General features: G+C 42.3%; 1 protein-coding gene across 6 annotated transcripts in view; it reads right to left on the reverse strand.

The window, feature by feature from the left end:
* The window catches only part of RAD51B (RAD51 paralog B), a 293,246-nt gene that overhangs the window by 60,422 nt on the left and 217,477 nt on the right, over positions 1-15,347 (reverse strand). The window contains exon 11 of one of the 6 annotated variants that reach the window (XM_053385220.1): positions 3,565-3,598. The exons of the other annotated variants lie outside the window; for them this stretch is intronic. Within the exon in view, the coding sequence (XP_053241195.1) occupies positions 3,565-3,598 (34 nt within the window). The remainder of the gene's footprint in view (positions 1-3,564; positions 3,599-15,347) is intronic. 6 annotated transcript variants of the gene reach the window in all.

Raw genomic sequence — 15,347 nt, forward strand, 5'->3', positions numbered from 1 at the left:
CACGCAACAAAATATGTATTTCACCAAAGTAATTGTTGATCCCTTATTCTGGCTGCTGATCCCTTATTTTCGAGGCTGCTGGCCCCTTATTTTCAAATCTGTAAGTTGACAGCTATGTGTCTCAGCAATGTGCAGACCCTGCCCTAAGCAAGGTAACTTACAGGATGTTGCCCCGAAAGGATGCAGGGGGACATCCTCCTTCTCTGCTTCTCAGTAAGGCCAGCCCCCCCCCCATGAGGATAGCAATCCCAAGAGCCATTACTGCACCACTGGTGGGACTGAAGCAAACTAGGAATCACAAGGAACTTTGTGCTCTCTTCATAGCATAGCTCTGTCCTGCTTCAAGCTGCTCTTAAGAAGATTGTGTTAGTTCCTTGAAAAGAGAAGCACATCTGAAGAAAAGAAAGCAACCATACTGATTACTGAAGGTTAATACCGGCAAATTAAGAATAAGAAACTCCTTAAACAGTATTAGTTGGAGAGAAAGAAATATGAAGAGAGGATAGCACCTCCTGAAGTCTCAATTTTGAATGCCAGGTACCATAGTATGAATAACATTACGCACGCACACACACACACACACACACACACAAAACAGAAAGCCACGACTATTGTTTCATGTTTTCCTACTTCACTGAGCTTATGACCACATTAGCATGGGAATACTACATTTTCTAAATTACTTTCCATCTGGCAAACATTGATTCCTCCACCCCAATGTTTCAATTTGAGCTGCAATTAATATATGTAGCACTTTCCTTTAAGTAACATCAACAGCTTATGCAACACCTGATCTTGCCAAAACATCAGCAAAAGTTGCTCATCAGCAAAACACCAGCATGCACAGCTATGTGAATCATTTTGTTACTCAACAAAGCCAGCAGAGGGTGCACAAAATACTAGCCCCTGCATGTACAGACTGAAAAAAGTAACAACTGCTTGCACACCACATCACTTCTCTTTTTCTGATAAGCAATGTAAATTGCTGCTAGATGAATTACATCCAATCACAGCTCTTCATAGAATCCACAGAGGAAAGGAACCCATTGAACTGACTCCCTGCAGGGGAACGAAGAAAAAAAGAGATTGTTGCTGATAATTCTATTTTTAAAAACTTTAGAGAGATAACGGATGTCCTGTGGCAATAAGGGCTTGCTAAATACCCACACAGCCAGAATGGAATTTTCCTGTCTTACTGCTTTAAGTGAATCCAAGTACATAAAATGAAGGGAACCTGGAATTTAAACTTCAATAGCAAAAAGTAAAAAAGAAGGTAAACCAATAACTTTTAAAAGGCTGCTTAATTTCATTAGCAAGAACTATTGAGGAAAATCTTACTCTCAGACAGGGCCATAACTAGAGGTGCTTTAAATTGGTGGTTTTTGCAATGTGGAATGAATCTCTACAACAAAGAAAATGTGTAAGCACAGTAAATACAGTGTGACAGAAGTTTATATTTTCTGTGAGTGCGTGGATCAAAAGGCCACATTCAATACCAGCTCTCCAGATTCTCCCTTGACCTGAAGCGAGATGAGCGCCACACCCCATAGTCGCCTTTGACTGGACTTAACCGTCCAGAGGTCCTTTGCCTTTTTTACTTGTAGCAAAAGAGAGGCTTCCACCATACATCTTAAGTTATGATGTACACAAGCGCTTCCTTTATTGTGTTCTTCTGTATTGTGGGAGAAGCTGAAGTTCAAATGGCAAGATGGAGAAGTGTGCTTTCTGATCACTTGCTCCCCCCCCCCAACAAGCCTATTTTTGGCGTGCCTGCAGCAATTCTGAGTCACAATGCCATGTCTGAGGGAGGCAGAAAACAAGCAGCCACAGAATGATTAGAGGAGGAAGCAGAACAGGAGATAAAGGGAAGTGTGGGTGTGACGATTCTAGGAGAACAGAGGAGGATTCTGGGAGCCCACTTCTCTGGGCTGTTCACTTTTGTGCCTCAAGAAAGCATCCAGTTGCCTCCTGTGTCAAACAACTCAGCAGGGAAAACAGGGGAGTATTTCCTGCACCTGAGTTTGTCTCCAGAACTCATACTGGCAAAGTCAGCTGTGTGCAAGAGATGGTAACACAATAGTGAAATCTACAGTTATTGTAGAGGAATGGTTTTAGGGTTTTGTGACAAGTCAGACCAGAAGGGGAAATGGTGTTGGTTACATGTTTCCTAGCTTAAATTTTGCCATGCCCACCTCCACAGATTTTGTAGAATGTTTCAGTTAAAATAAAAGTGTTGCTTTAAAAAGATGAATGCTACTTTTTCTTCTCTCCAGAAATACGCCAGGAGGCAGGTTTTGAATCAGCAAGCAGAAAGTACACCTCTCTGAGCAGCCTAAAGCAGAAAACTGCAGAGCTGCAATGGCTTAGATTTAGAAGGAAGGGAGAAGCAAGTTGTGTACAGGTACCAAGACTCTATGAATACTGATTTCCTCTCATCCAAAATTTCCATTCCTGCTATATTCGGAAATGCATTTGATGGAAAAACGTAGGTAAAAATGGCAAGTCAAATATACAATTGTCAGCAATTCCGGCCAGCTGTAGCTTTATGAGAAATGTACTGTGTGAACAAGGAATCAGATCTTCATTGTGTGTGTGTGTGTGTGTGTGTGTGTGTGAGAGAGAGAGAGAGAGAGAGAGAGAGAAAGAGAGAGAATGTGTCTACCAGCATATTAGCATGTATGTTTTTGAATAACAGTGGGGCAAAAGGAGACATACATATTTAAAAAGAGGTTTGCTTTGGAATATCAAATCATGGCTCAATCTATTGGTCTGTAATTTTGATCAGACAAAGTTTGCTTGGAATGATGTGCATCAAGACTGGTCCAACCATTTTCCCTGATCAAGAGCAGATTAAGCATCAATTGAGGGTTCACAGATTACTTAATGAAATATTGTAGCCTCATTGTACTAAATTGTAATTATAATTTACTAGAGAAATAAGACAGGATCTGATCTGTCAGCAAATCCACTGGTCAGCATACCCACTAGCTGCTGCAGCTTTCAAACAGATGTGTTTCCAAGCCCCAGATGCACTGAATCATTACCCTGAAAGCCATGTGGGGATTTTGCTGGTCCTCATGACAATTGCTGCTGGTCCAATAGATAAAACAGGAGAAGCTGCACAGATGACATGACAGCAGTAGTGTCAAACAGGGCACAACAGCATGTCAAACCCCTATGTCAGGAAGTTTCTTCCTTTGAGGTACTTCCTGTTCCTGTCCAACACTTGTGTTGGAACTGTGGTTGCTGGAGAAACTGATATCTGGAAGCACCAACTGTGCCTCTAATCTTTCCGTAGAGGATTCTGTTACTGAACCTCACATAATATATATGTTGAAACAGATAGAAAAGTTATGAAAAGTGACAAAAATCTTACAGTAGTGCTGAAAAGAGGATCTAAGAATTCAAAAGTGTAGTGAAACCGGTCAATTCTAACAATTATCATAGGTGCTGGCATTTTCCATTTGAAATTCAGAGTCTAGTATATTTGAATCAAATAGGGCCAGACTAGATCTCAGCACATAGATATGAATGTGTACACTTATTCTGTCCTTTGGGCCTAACCTCTCACTCCTCCAGCTGGCAGATCCAGGGACTGCTGCACTGGGGGAAAGAGAAGGAACAGTTTGTCACATCAGATGGAAACAACTGCTTTAGTTTTCAGACATTTTCTGTCCTCCTAAAAATCAACTGAGAAGCTAACTTAAATGCCAATTTTACAATCCATTCTGTTTGTGTTCTGCTCAGCATCACCTCAGGGAGTCTTTAAAAAGCCTTCTTTTTCTAAACCTTCTTTTTGAAATGGCCTGTTTTTCAGAAGTATACTATATTTATTAAAGAACTATTACTATAAGGTAAGTGCACTGCACTGCACGTAAAGAGCAAGACTCAGCTGAATGCAGTATGTCCAGTCTTCTATGCACACCTTGCTGAAATGAATGTCAGTTGTGCAAAAACAGTTTTCTGTGGAGCAGGCATTCCTGGAGGTTGGTTCCCAAATATATTTTTAAGAATTTCGATAGGCATTCCCTGAACACATACAAGGCCCAGTTGTTATTGTTACTGTCTAGACATTTTCTTTTAGCGCAGGGAAAAAACCTCTTACAAGGGGAAAAAGCTGCTGTTTGATTATAGGAAGGCAGCCTGAGCCCAAGTCACGCGCAACTGGCTGTCGCTGCAGGGTAAGCTATCTGGTTCTCCTCTTCCGCTATGTTTGGCATAGAAAAGCCCAAGCAATGACATATTTCAGATTTGCCCTTCTTCCCCTTTCCAGTTTTCCACTTTTCTTCTGGGAGAAAAACTATGGGACATATGTCATCTCCTGTCCTTTACTCCAGGTTATTGTGAGCCACTGAATCTCCCAAAGTGGATCTTAAGTTTCCAAAAGGATGGCTAGTGTGAAACCAAAAAGGACCTTTCACCTGCTCCACTGGCTTGGAGCTTTGGGTGCCTAGCATTGACCTGTCCTGGCCTCTGGCCTCTGACCCCTCCTTCTGACCCTGCTGGATTATTCCTGCTGCGCTTTCTCCAAGACAAGGCCCCTCGGCAGTGGCTTTAGTGTCAGGGGCAATTGTGAGACCAAATAAGAAAATATCTCCTAATGACTTGCTATTGTTGAGGGGCGTAATCAATACTCTGGGCGCCAAGCCAAAGTGGCAGAGGAGAGGATCTTTAACCCTATGTATGCTGAAGTCTGCTGGGTGGGGGAAGAGAGCTAGGTCAGATAAAAGAGAGGGTGAATCCACATCTCAACATTGTTCCAAGATGCAGGATAATTCACATTGGTGATTCTGCCAGTCTGGATGTGAATGCTAACGTGTTGCATGAAGGTGCCCATCTTGCTTTCTGACAAAAATACATACTGTGCATTATATCTTGTCAAGAAGCATGTCCCTGGCATGGCATTTTGGATCTGCCTGTGTATCTCAACATAAGGTGGTTTCCTTTCAGCTGTAATATTGAGTTGAGAGGCCCCAAAGCTGAGCTCACTGGCTGTTGTTGTTTTTTAATGTACCTTCTCCAGTGAGTTAGGGTAGCAAAAAAAGCAAGTGTGTAACATTTTCTCAAGAATCTACAGGTAGCTTGGGATTAACTAAAAAAAAAATATCCCTTTAGTTACCTTTAAAGTACATTTTCCCCCAGTTTCTACTTTGATGTTATTTGTGCTAGGTAAAAATCAGTGGAAAACAGTTTTACTTTGAGGCAACTTTACCTAGCACTTCAGATACTATGAATACTATAAACGCTACATAAATTATAATAGAACAAAACAGTAAGATGTAAAGTCAGCTGGATTCCTTCTTAAATTTATTACTTTTCTTTATTATTTTTTAAAATAAAAAACAGATATTCTAAAATAAAGCATGTTTACCAAAATATAGGAACTGCTGCAAAACAAGAAATATTGAAAGCAAAACAAGGCAGTTGATAAGTTTGGTCACAGGGTTATTAGAGCTCTATATTTTGGGGTTGTGTGTGTGTGTGTGTGAGTGAGAGAGAGAGAGAGAGAGAGACAGACAGACAGACAGACAGACGGACAGACGGACAGAAAGTGCCTACCAGCACCTTAGCATGTATTTTTTTGGACAAGAGTGGTTCAAGATGAGGCTGATTCTTTAAAAAGAGGTTTGCATTGGAATCTCAAATCATGGCTCACCAATTTGCTAGAACAGGGCTAGAGGTCAGGGCCTGAAATTTTAAAGTTTCAAGTTATCTGAATTAACCTGAGGTAATTATTTCACAAGAATGAGGTACAAATTTATTAATTTGGTTCTGCTGCTTATCCAAATCTTGGAATGCTCATATCTAGGATTTTATTGAAGGCAAAGCAACAGAGCCACAAAGGGGAGGTAGAAAAAGAAAAGAAAAAAAGACAAGAAGATGATTACATTTCATCTTATGGTGGTATCTTTGGTCTCAAATCACCGCCTAGTCTTACAAAACTCGTAACTTCCTGGTATGGATGAAGCAATCCTAAAATGGGAACTATGAGAACAGCATTCTAGCTATAGATAGAATAAAGGCAATATATCACAGACTGTGTGAGAGTATCTCCTTGCTCAATCTAGGTTTTTGCAAAGCAAACTGTCCTTCCTTTCAACTTGCAGAGCTAAAACTAACATGCTGGAGAGCAGGATCAAGAGGCATGCTGGCTGTAGGCATGGGGCCCAAAGCACATGTAGGTTAGGAGAGAAGCACCAGAGCTAACTGCTGCCCACAAACCCATCCTGCATGAAAGCAGAGGGAGTTCAAAGTCTTTTATTACTCCCCTCCCCAAAAATCATATCGGTATTTTTACTTACAGCTCAGAGTGATGGATGTGCTTTTTGTTGAAATTGGGTCAAAGCATTTTACCTTCTCCTGTGTTTAGGACTATTTGCTGTGTCAATTTGTGCATATATATATATATATATATATATATATATATATGCGCATGTACATCCTCTGAGCCGGGGGCTGAAGTCATAAACTGTTACTGACTTTGGCTCAAACCACTTTGGCAGAGTTTTTCTTTACACTAACAGAGGAAGCGTTCTGCACTGCCATGAGGACACCAAGCGGTTTCTTCCTGTGCCGCTCTAAGTTGCCAAGAAGTCCCATTCTGCATAACTACAGAAGCAAAGAGATGCCCTGTAACCTTCCTCACACCATGATGATATTATACGGCAGAATCCATGGTTTTCTCCATGAGAAGGCTGCAGTGTTGCCGAGTCCCGTGACAGCAGAAACATGATTCATTGAAGTTGATTTCTTTTTCTTATTAGAGACAGTAAGGGTGGAGAATCCCCAGGACGTTTTACCTTGTCCAGGAGACTTCCACCAGCCAAGCCACTAGGCCTCCCTGGACACACCCCTCACTGACCTTGCTCCACGCCTTCCTTGAGTGTGTTTGTGGCTGGAATGTGCTCCTAAATTGTGATACTGCCTCTTGCTTGTCGGGATGGAGAAAAGAAAGAAGTGGGTGTGGTAACCTTTCACTTTGCATGGCTGGAATATAACCTTCTGTACAACGTTAAGAGTCACATGCACTGATCCATGCACTTTCCCCCCTCTGGCCTCACCCCTGGATACATGCTTAGGAATCCTTCTTGACATGTATGTTTAAGGCCTTCCCTTCCCACAAACCTACACACATTTCCCTGAACACTGTTCGACAGTGTTCGACAGCTGTTCAACAGTGGAATTTGCTGCCAAGGAGTGTGGTGGAGTCTCCTTCTTTGGAGGTCTTTAAGCAGAGGCTTGACAACCATATGTCAGGAGTGCTCTGATGGTGTTTCCTGCTTGGCAGGGGGTTGGACTCGATGGCCCTTGTGGTCTCTTCCAACTCTATGATTCTATGATTCTATGAACACAATTCCTAGGAGAAAACAAGAGTTTAGAGAAAGGCAGACGGACACACACACACACACACACACACGAAGACCACAAAAGAGTTGCCACATTTTGAAGCTTTCAAGCCAGTGGAATAAACAAAGTGGTGTACTGCTCTGCAAGGCAGCCTGGACATAAATAAGATAAAAGTAGCAGGGCTGTTTAACATGTCAGTGCAATATCTCCACTCATTTCCTCACAAGCAGTGCCCAGATTCCAACTGTTTATTGTGTATTGTTCATGGTCTGAAGCATCACTTAGGTGAGAGTTTCTGAGCTTTTAAAGTCAACAGCCAGATGGGTGGGGTATAAATAATAAATTATTATTATTATTATTATTATTATTAAACAATTAAAAGAAAAATATTAAGATTGAATTCTGTTTCTTCTCTACTATTCTTTTCAGCTAGGAAGGAAACAGCAAATTTGAACAAATCTGAGCCATTTAATGGCCCCAGCTGAAGACAGGCTGTTCCAGCACTGCTGACCTTGGCTGTAAACTCCAGTCTCCTGTCACCTCCATTAGTGCATTCTATATCTGGCCTCCTGCCCTCTTAGCCTTGAACAAGCTACATATGCTTCTAACAGTCCTGAGTGAGGGGCTCAGGTTACATGCCGGAGAACCAGCAGCTGATCAGTGCTCCTCACAGTCCAGGGAATAGTGGAGAATGAGCTTTGCCATTGTTCCCTCATTCTATTCCTGAATCCATTGTTTGTAATGCAATATCACACCCATGGCACTAGAGGAAAAGCAGATTTAATTCCTGAAAGGGCGTTACGCTCCATGAACCTTCCTCGTGATAGTATGGCCTGATGCAGAAAACAAAGTCATAGTACAAGCAAATCTTTCTGACCTGGCTCTCTCTTTCTCCCAGCACTCATGTAAATAGGAAGAGTCACTCTTCCAAGAGGCTATACCTGGCTTGTTCACTGAAGCCCAAGGCCTTCTAGTGTTGTAAACTCTGAGGGCTTCTCCAGATGATCAGAACCCTATGTGACCAATTAATAAAGTTTACTCTCAAGTTGACCTATTTTATATACAGTGGTACCTCGGTTTAAGAACAGCCCTCTTTACAAACTCCATAAAACTGGAAGTAGTGCCCCGGTTTGCAAACTTTACCTCAGTCTAAGAACGGAAGCCGAACAGTGGAAGGGCACCGGTGGCGGAAGGTCTCATTAGGGAAAGCACCCCTCGGTTTAAGAATGGTTTCGGTTTAAGAACGGACTTCTGGAACAGATTAAGTTTGTAAACCGAGGTACCACTGTATTCACTATCTCTCCCCACTCCCTACCCTGCCAGTAGCTTACAATCTGTTAGACTGACAAAGGGAGATTGGAGAGGTATCTCTTCTGGCATTCACCACTGTTTTTTCCTCTCTCTCTCTCGGCTAATGAGTACAGTGGTACCTCGTGTTAAGAACTTAATTCGTTGTGGAGGTCTGTTCTTAACCTGAAACTGTTCTTAACCTGAAGCACCACTTTAGCTAATGGGGCCTCCTGCTGCCGCCGCACTGCCGGAGCACGATTTCTGTTCTCATCCTGAAGCAATGTTCTTAACCCGAGGTAATATTTCTGGGTTAGCGGAATCTGTAACCTGAAGCGTATGTAACCCGAGGTACCACTGTATATCCCAAACAGGAATGGATATCAGTGAGTATGTTTTCAGCATCTATACCAAACTTCCCCAACCTGGTGCCCTCCATATGTTTTGGATTACAAATCCCACCAGCCGCAGCCTGCACATGCTGTTGACCCCAGCATGGTTTAGCGATATGAGGATGAGCCTCAGCAAGCCTGAGCAAAGGTGCTGGGGTCTGTGTGCCTTTCCTTCCTCCTGTGCATCAGGTATTAGGCGACCTGCCAAGATTACTTAAGTTTCAATGCATCTCATCTTAGCCTTACAAAGAAACCAGAAATCCCGATTTGAAACAAAGTCTAACGAATTTCATAATAAACCAACTTCAAACTGTGAACCATGAAGCCAACTTTTCAGAGTTTGTTTTCAACTGGGATTCCCACTTTGTATGTAGTACTAAACAAATATTCAGGACTGAAAATAATCACAAAAGTTCTGCTTCCAGCCATGCAGGAGAATAGTGTGCAACACTCTGATCAGGCTCATTGAGGATTCTCTGAATAGTGCTAAACCGTGAGTTAGTATTATGTGTGAAACAGCCCATTAAGATTCTGGGATCCATACCTTACTCCCTCTCTGCCCCCTTAACCCTCTGTTTTATTGTTCTATAAAAACACCTACTACAACCATTAAGAAAAACAGTAATAAGGCAGAATAAAATAAAAACCATTAAGAAAAACAGTAACAACAGTAACAACAACAACCCCACTTAGCTATTCCTTTGCATTGGGATATTACACTATTGGTGTTAAAGTATATAAAAGGGTGGAAAAGCAAACAAACCAATGTTTGTGTTCACTCTTCTTTTTATTTAACAAAATTTATATATTGTTTGTAATAAAACCTCTAAGCAGTCTAGTTGGTCCAGTTCAATCATATAATTAAACAGAGAGAGATACTTGACAGCAAAATAAAACCTAATGCAAAGGTAACTTGAGCCTTATATCTGCCACACTCTCAGCATCTACAGAAAGTTCTTCTGAATGCTATTCAAGTTTTAATTAGGGAACTCAAGCAAAAATTTAATTGGACCTATCTGAAATATAACACAGTGCTGTCTGTTGCCCTGTTGCTTTGCTTTTTCTATCCCCTACGCTTTCTTTGATGGTTACTTTCTCTGTTCTATGAATGTGCATTTGCCTCCCTTTCCCTGTAGCGGCCTTGGTTTGTTATTGTGGGGTCATTAAGGAGTGCATATATGTGCATGCTAATTACTTGAGTGGCATGTGATTGATGGCTTGCTAACTCTGGTTTGTTTTGTATAGCAATATTCTGACTTCCTTCCATCTAAGACGTAGCTATTTTGAGATGACAAAACAATGGAATTATTACAAAAATACTGAATGTGAGCTTTTTTTTTGTTTTACATAAGAGAGAGGTTGGTGATGGTGGTTTGAAAGCCAGGTCACAGCAACACTCACCCTGTGCTTGAATGAGTTTCATATGCTCTCCAGTTTCAATGAAGAACTGAGGCTCTAATGCTACAGGAGCTCTTGCTTTCTTTGGCAAGAGTAGCCTGGGCGCAGCATGCTCATGTGGGAAGCTGTAAACTGGGGTCAGAGAAAAATGCTGGCCCTGGACAGACATTGGCAGTTGCTGTTACAAGCAAGAGCTGGTCACCTTCAGCACTGAACAGATGTGAAAAATTCACTCCACCCTTTAAAAAACACACACCAAAAAAACCTACCTCAAAACTATTTTTGCTGGATTTACACTTATCAAATATCACGTCTCCAAACCCAAGGATTTATGTAGGATGATTTCCAAAAACGCACCAATTTCTAACACAAGATCAAACCTACCCTCCAAGGCAGACAGAATTTCCGGCCTTTTTGCATAACACTCCTAAATCCTACCCCTTCTCTCTCAAGGAAAATAAAAGTAAAAGGCATGGTTCAGGGTAATATTATAAAAACCCACAAGCCTTCGCCCACATGTGTACTCACTAGTTGTAAGGCAGAAATTTGGAGTTATATGAAACTTAGCAGTTGGGCAATTTAGGTAGCCAAAAACTACAACACAGGCATTGGGAGCCGAGATGGGAGTGGGCCAACTTAAAGTTTCTCCGAAATGCCTTATCCAATGAGCTAGAGGGAATCTCCCAGTCCTTCCTGAGGTCTAAAAAGGTGGAGTAGGAATCTCTGGTGGGAAACAGTTCATTGAGCATTCCGCATCACTATGAATGGACCACAGTGGGCAACTCAAGCGTCTTGAAGGGAGACAATGAAAAAAGAAAGTTCAGTAACTACCATCCTTTCCAGAGCTATTTCCATCTACAGGGTTTGTGCAGTTTATAGTTTAGAAAGCATTTTAGGATGTGCAAGTAAATGACATACACAGTAATACCACTTAATATCCTATATTCTTACTCTGGGACTGTGGCATTCAGTACTGATGAATTTTCTGTCTGGTAGGGGGTTTGGGGATTTAGAGATCAGATAACACAATAATGAAAACACAGTTCTCTGCACAGAAGAATCCAAGAGGTTGCATAAAGCAGTGTTCCCCTTCTGTCTCTGGGGCTTGCAGCAACAGAGGACCCAAGCCCTCCAATCCAATGTTTTTCCTTTCTCTTCAGGAGCCTGTGATGTATGGAAATTTGGGGCTCTGATTCTTTCAGCTCCAGCAGGCGGTAAAGAAGCTAAAGGAAAAATGAAGGGAGAAATCTGCAGATGAAAGTCTGAGGCTGTGTTTTCCTTTCCAAAGTGCTGCTATGTTCCCATAAGCTTGTGGCTTCCTGCATCCTGCTGCAGTATTAAAAAAGATCCTTTCTATGATATCTTAAGAGGCAAATGTCCAGTACTAACAGGACGCCTTTTGTTCTCTTCATTTCTAAGTGGACTTTAACCCAGTTACTACAGAGTGAGTCACTGTATAAACAAATAAAACAAAAGCTCTTCTGTTTTGTCCCCCTGGACAGGTCAGGGACACATTAGGCTCTGCTCTGACCCTCTTTGCCTCATAGAAGCAATAACTAGGGATGGCATCACTAAACAAGAAACATGCTTAATTGCTGTTCTTTTGTAGATACTTTTTTTAAAAAAACAACAACACCTAAATGTATCCCTTCTAATTTCACCATTGTTGATATTTCAACAGAGTTAGGTTTTTATTAAACCAACTAACATGGGATAAAGTTACTCAAACAAAATGCACAATATTAGGAGATGGAAAAATTTGTCTACATTGAATTTGAGTATGGAAAAACTTGCCCAGCAAATGTTGCAACAGATCTGTCACAGAACTGTCAGTTAAAACTGAACCCCAAATTAGAAAATTGAGCTATTTTGCTAGGAAAAAAATGCTGGCTCAGAATGGATAGGGGTTGAAAAAACTGGAGATGGAAAAGAGCCCTTTTTGGCTGCAAGCTAAAGGAAGACAAGTCAAGAGGGTGCTTTAATAAGAACCCAGGGAATACTGTGGGCTCCCTGTCTCCACCCTACTTGATAAAAATGCCTATTAAGGCTGATATTCTAAGCTATTCCACCTGGGGTATGCCTCATGGACAGGACATGTATGCATATGATTGGGCTGCAGAAAGGGTGGGGAAATGGATCTGGCTGGTGGGCCAGATCACTATGTCCTTCATAGGCCAAATCTGACTGGTGGGTGTGGCTGCCCATTTGTCAGTCACCTGGATGTCAGCTGACCCTTTTGTGTGTTCACGGTGTGAAATCAAATCATCCAGGTAAATGCACAACCCGCAAAATGGTTTTCAAAGCCCTCCACAAGACCTAGCAGTCACAGGTTTTGCAATGCCCTTGCACAGTGAGAAACAGGATACTGATCTGGATGAAATTTTGGTCTGATTCAGGAGAGCTCTCCTTCTGTTCTACCAATTTCAATACTACTCTGAATGATGCATAACATTATAACACAACATGGTATGTGTTGCTCTGGTACAGTTGATGGTGCAGCCCACCTACAGCCCTTCGTGATGATGTCACAGCAAGCCTTATGAACAGGCTCCTGATTATTCCTTTCCTATGAACTGTGGCCCTTGATCTTTGTGTTGAAAATGCTGTGTACAAGCCAGAAGCTGATGCTGAAATTCCAAATCACTTGCTCAGTCCTGTTCAGTCAGAGACTGGTTGAATTAGAGATTCCATTCAGAACTGAATACATGCAAGCAGGATGCTTTACATTCATCACATGCTCAAGTGTGACACCCCCTTCCCCAGTTAATAAACATATTAGCAGGCATTTTGGAAACTCATTGGCTTTGGGGGTTTTGGAAAAGTCTGGCAACAGATTCGTCTGGAGCGAAGCTTATCAGACAAACTTGCCGCTAATTTTAGAGCTATACTTTATTTTCATCAAGACATCTGACCAAGCCTGGTTACACCAATGGATTATAATTTTCCCTATGTGAGCACAGAGGCCCGGAGAATAGGGATAGCCTTTTTACAACTATTAATTGGACAACGAATGGCGGTGTAACTGTAAAGGCCCATAACAAGAATAACCCCTTTGTATGCCTGGCTTGTTTCCCACATTTCAAAGGCTACTAAGCAGCAGCATCTTTGCCCCTGGGTTACGGAGAAGGGACAGCCTTGTGCTTATTATGGTGGCTTTCCCTAATGATCTGAAACATTTTAAAAAATGCACACAGGGATGTGCATGTTTAGAGCTTCTGCGGCCACAAGGTCAAACACATTTTTTTTTAAAAAAAAACCACTACCAAAAGGTTTGGCCCTACAGTACTGAGGGAGATCCATTTGTCCAGTGTTTCCTCAGCCCATCCCCCCATTGCAGTATAAGGCCCTGCTTTTCAACACAATTAAGCAGAGGGCCAATAGGATTTGTGCCACCCTTTCTTCCACTTGGCTTCACTGCTGAGAAACAGCCTTGGTCGGCAGGGAGGTGGGAGTGCTGTCTGAATAGCCTCTAAGCATTCATTATCTGGCTCCTAATTACACGGCCGACATACTGTTGCCTCTGCCTACGTGGGAACATTGCATCACATTAATCAGCAGGGGGATATGCCAAGATGAAAGGGCCTCCTTGTATATGCTCTTTGCTGTGGAAAGCGGGGATGAGGGTCGGGGGGAAAAGAAGGCGCTTTATCAAGTCCCTGGGCAGAGAAAACACAGCAGGTGAACTGCAGCTCCATCCCTAGCCCAATTCAGAACCTCAGCTTGAGTTCGCCATATTCCCATACTGGCCTCCAAAAGTAATTCACAAACCTACTTTTAGTGAATGTGTGCTGCCAAGGTTATGGGACCAATAGTCCCAGAGGCCTCTGGAGAAAAGTTAAAGTACAGGCGCCAATAAGCCAGGCCCCTCACACCACCCCTACAGAGTGGCTGAGCCTTCCTTCTGCGTCAGAGTGGAGTTGACTCTTCAATTCTTTACTACACAAGAACCATGAGAGGAGACATTCATCAACTGTGAATGCACCTGTGTAGCATGAATCAAAGAATAATAAAAAGTCCGGCTGCACCATCTTGCTTGCTTCCCTATTATAAGCACATTTTCCAAGGTTTAAGGTGGCCTGAGTTAATAACTTAAAACAAAACTTAAATAATACAGAAAACACAGGTTTAACGGCACCAGAAACACCCAAATGGACTAACCAGCCAAACCAAAAGCTAGACAGAAGAAATGTAGGTTTGCTGTTTTGTTTTTAATTATTTACTTGTTTTTGTCCTGTATTGTATTCTGGGAACTGCCCTGAGATCTTACAAAGAAGGGCGGTAGATAAATCTAATAAATAAAAAATAAATAAAACAAATCTTGTCCCGCAGCCTGTTCTCACAGTGGACCAGCCCATGAGGAGCCAGCAAGCAGAACCTGAGCACTACAGGGGTCTCCCCACTTGTGCTCCCCAGCATCTGGTACTCAGAGGCATACCACCTCTGGTTTTCGAGTTAATATATAGCCATCATGACCAGTAGACATTGGTATCTCCCATGAATGTGTTTAAACTGCTTTTAAGGCATGCTTTCCTTGTAAACTTTTGAAGCATACAGTGGTACCTCTGGATGTGAACAGGGATCCGTTCTGGAGCCCCGTTTGCATCCAGGAGCGAACGCAACCCGCGTCTGGGCTTGCACGGGTAGCGATTTGCTGCTTCCACGCATGCGCTTGACGTCATTTTGACCGTCTGCACATGCGCGAGCAGCAAAACCCGGAAGTAATGGGTCGCCACAGCGCACAACCCAAAAATACTTATCCCGGAGCTACTTCAACCCGAGGTATGACTGTCCTTTCTGTACTAGCATGTTCTCCTTTGCTCACCTAAAAAGCCCCAAACATTGATACTTTTCCTCAAAGTAGAGTTGTTCTAGCACCTTGATCCCTTTTCCTGTATCGAAACATGCTCAATGAAAGTATTCCTT

The sequence above is a fragment of the Podarcis raffonei genome, chromosome 1 (genome assembly GCF_027172205.1).
Source record: "Podarcis raffonei isolate rPodRaf1 chromosome 1, rPodRaf1.pri, whole genome shotgun sequence".
In the NCBI taxonomy this organism is placed as follows: domain Eukaryota; kingdom Metazoa; phylum Chordata; class Lepidosauria; order Squamata; family Lacertidae; genus Podarcis; species Podarcis raffonei.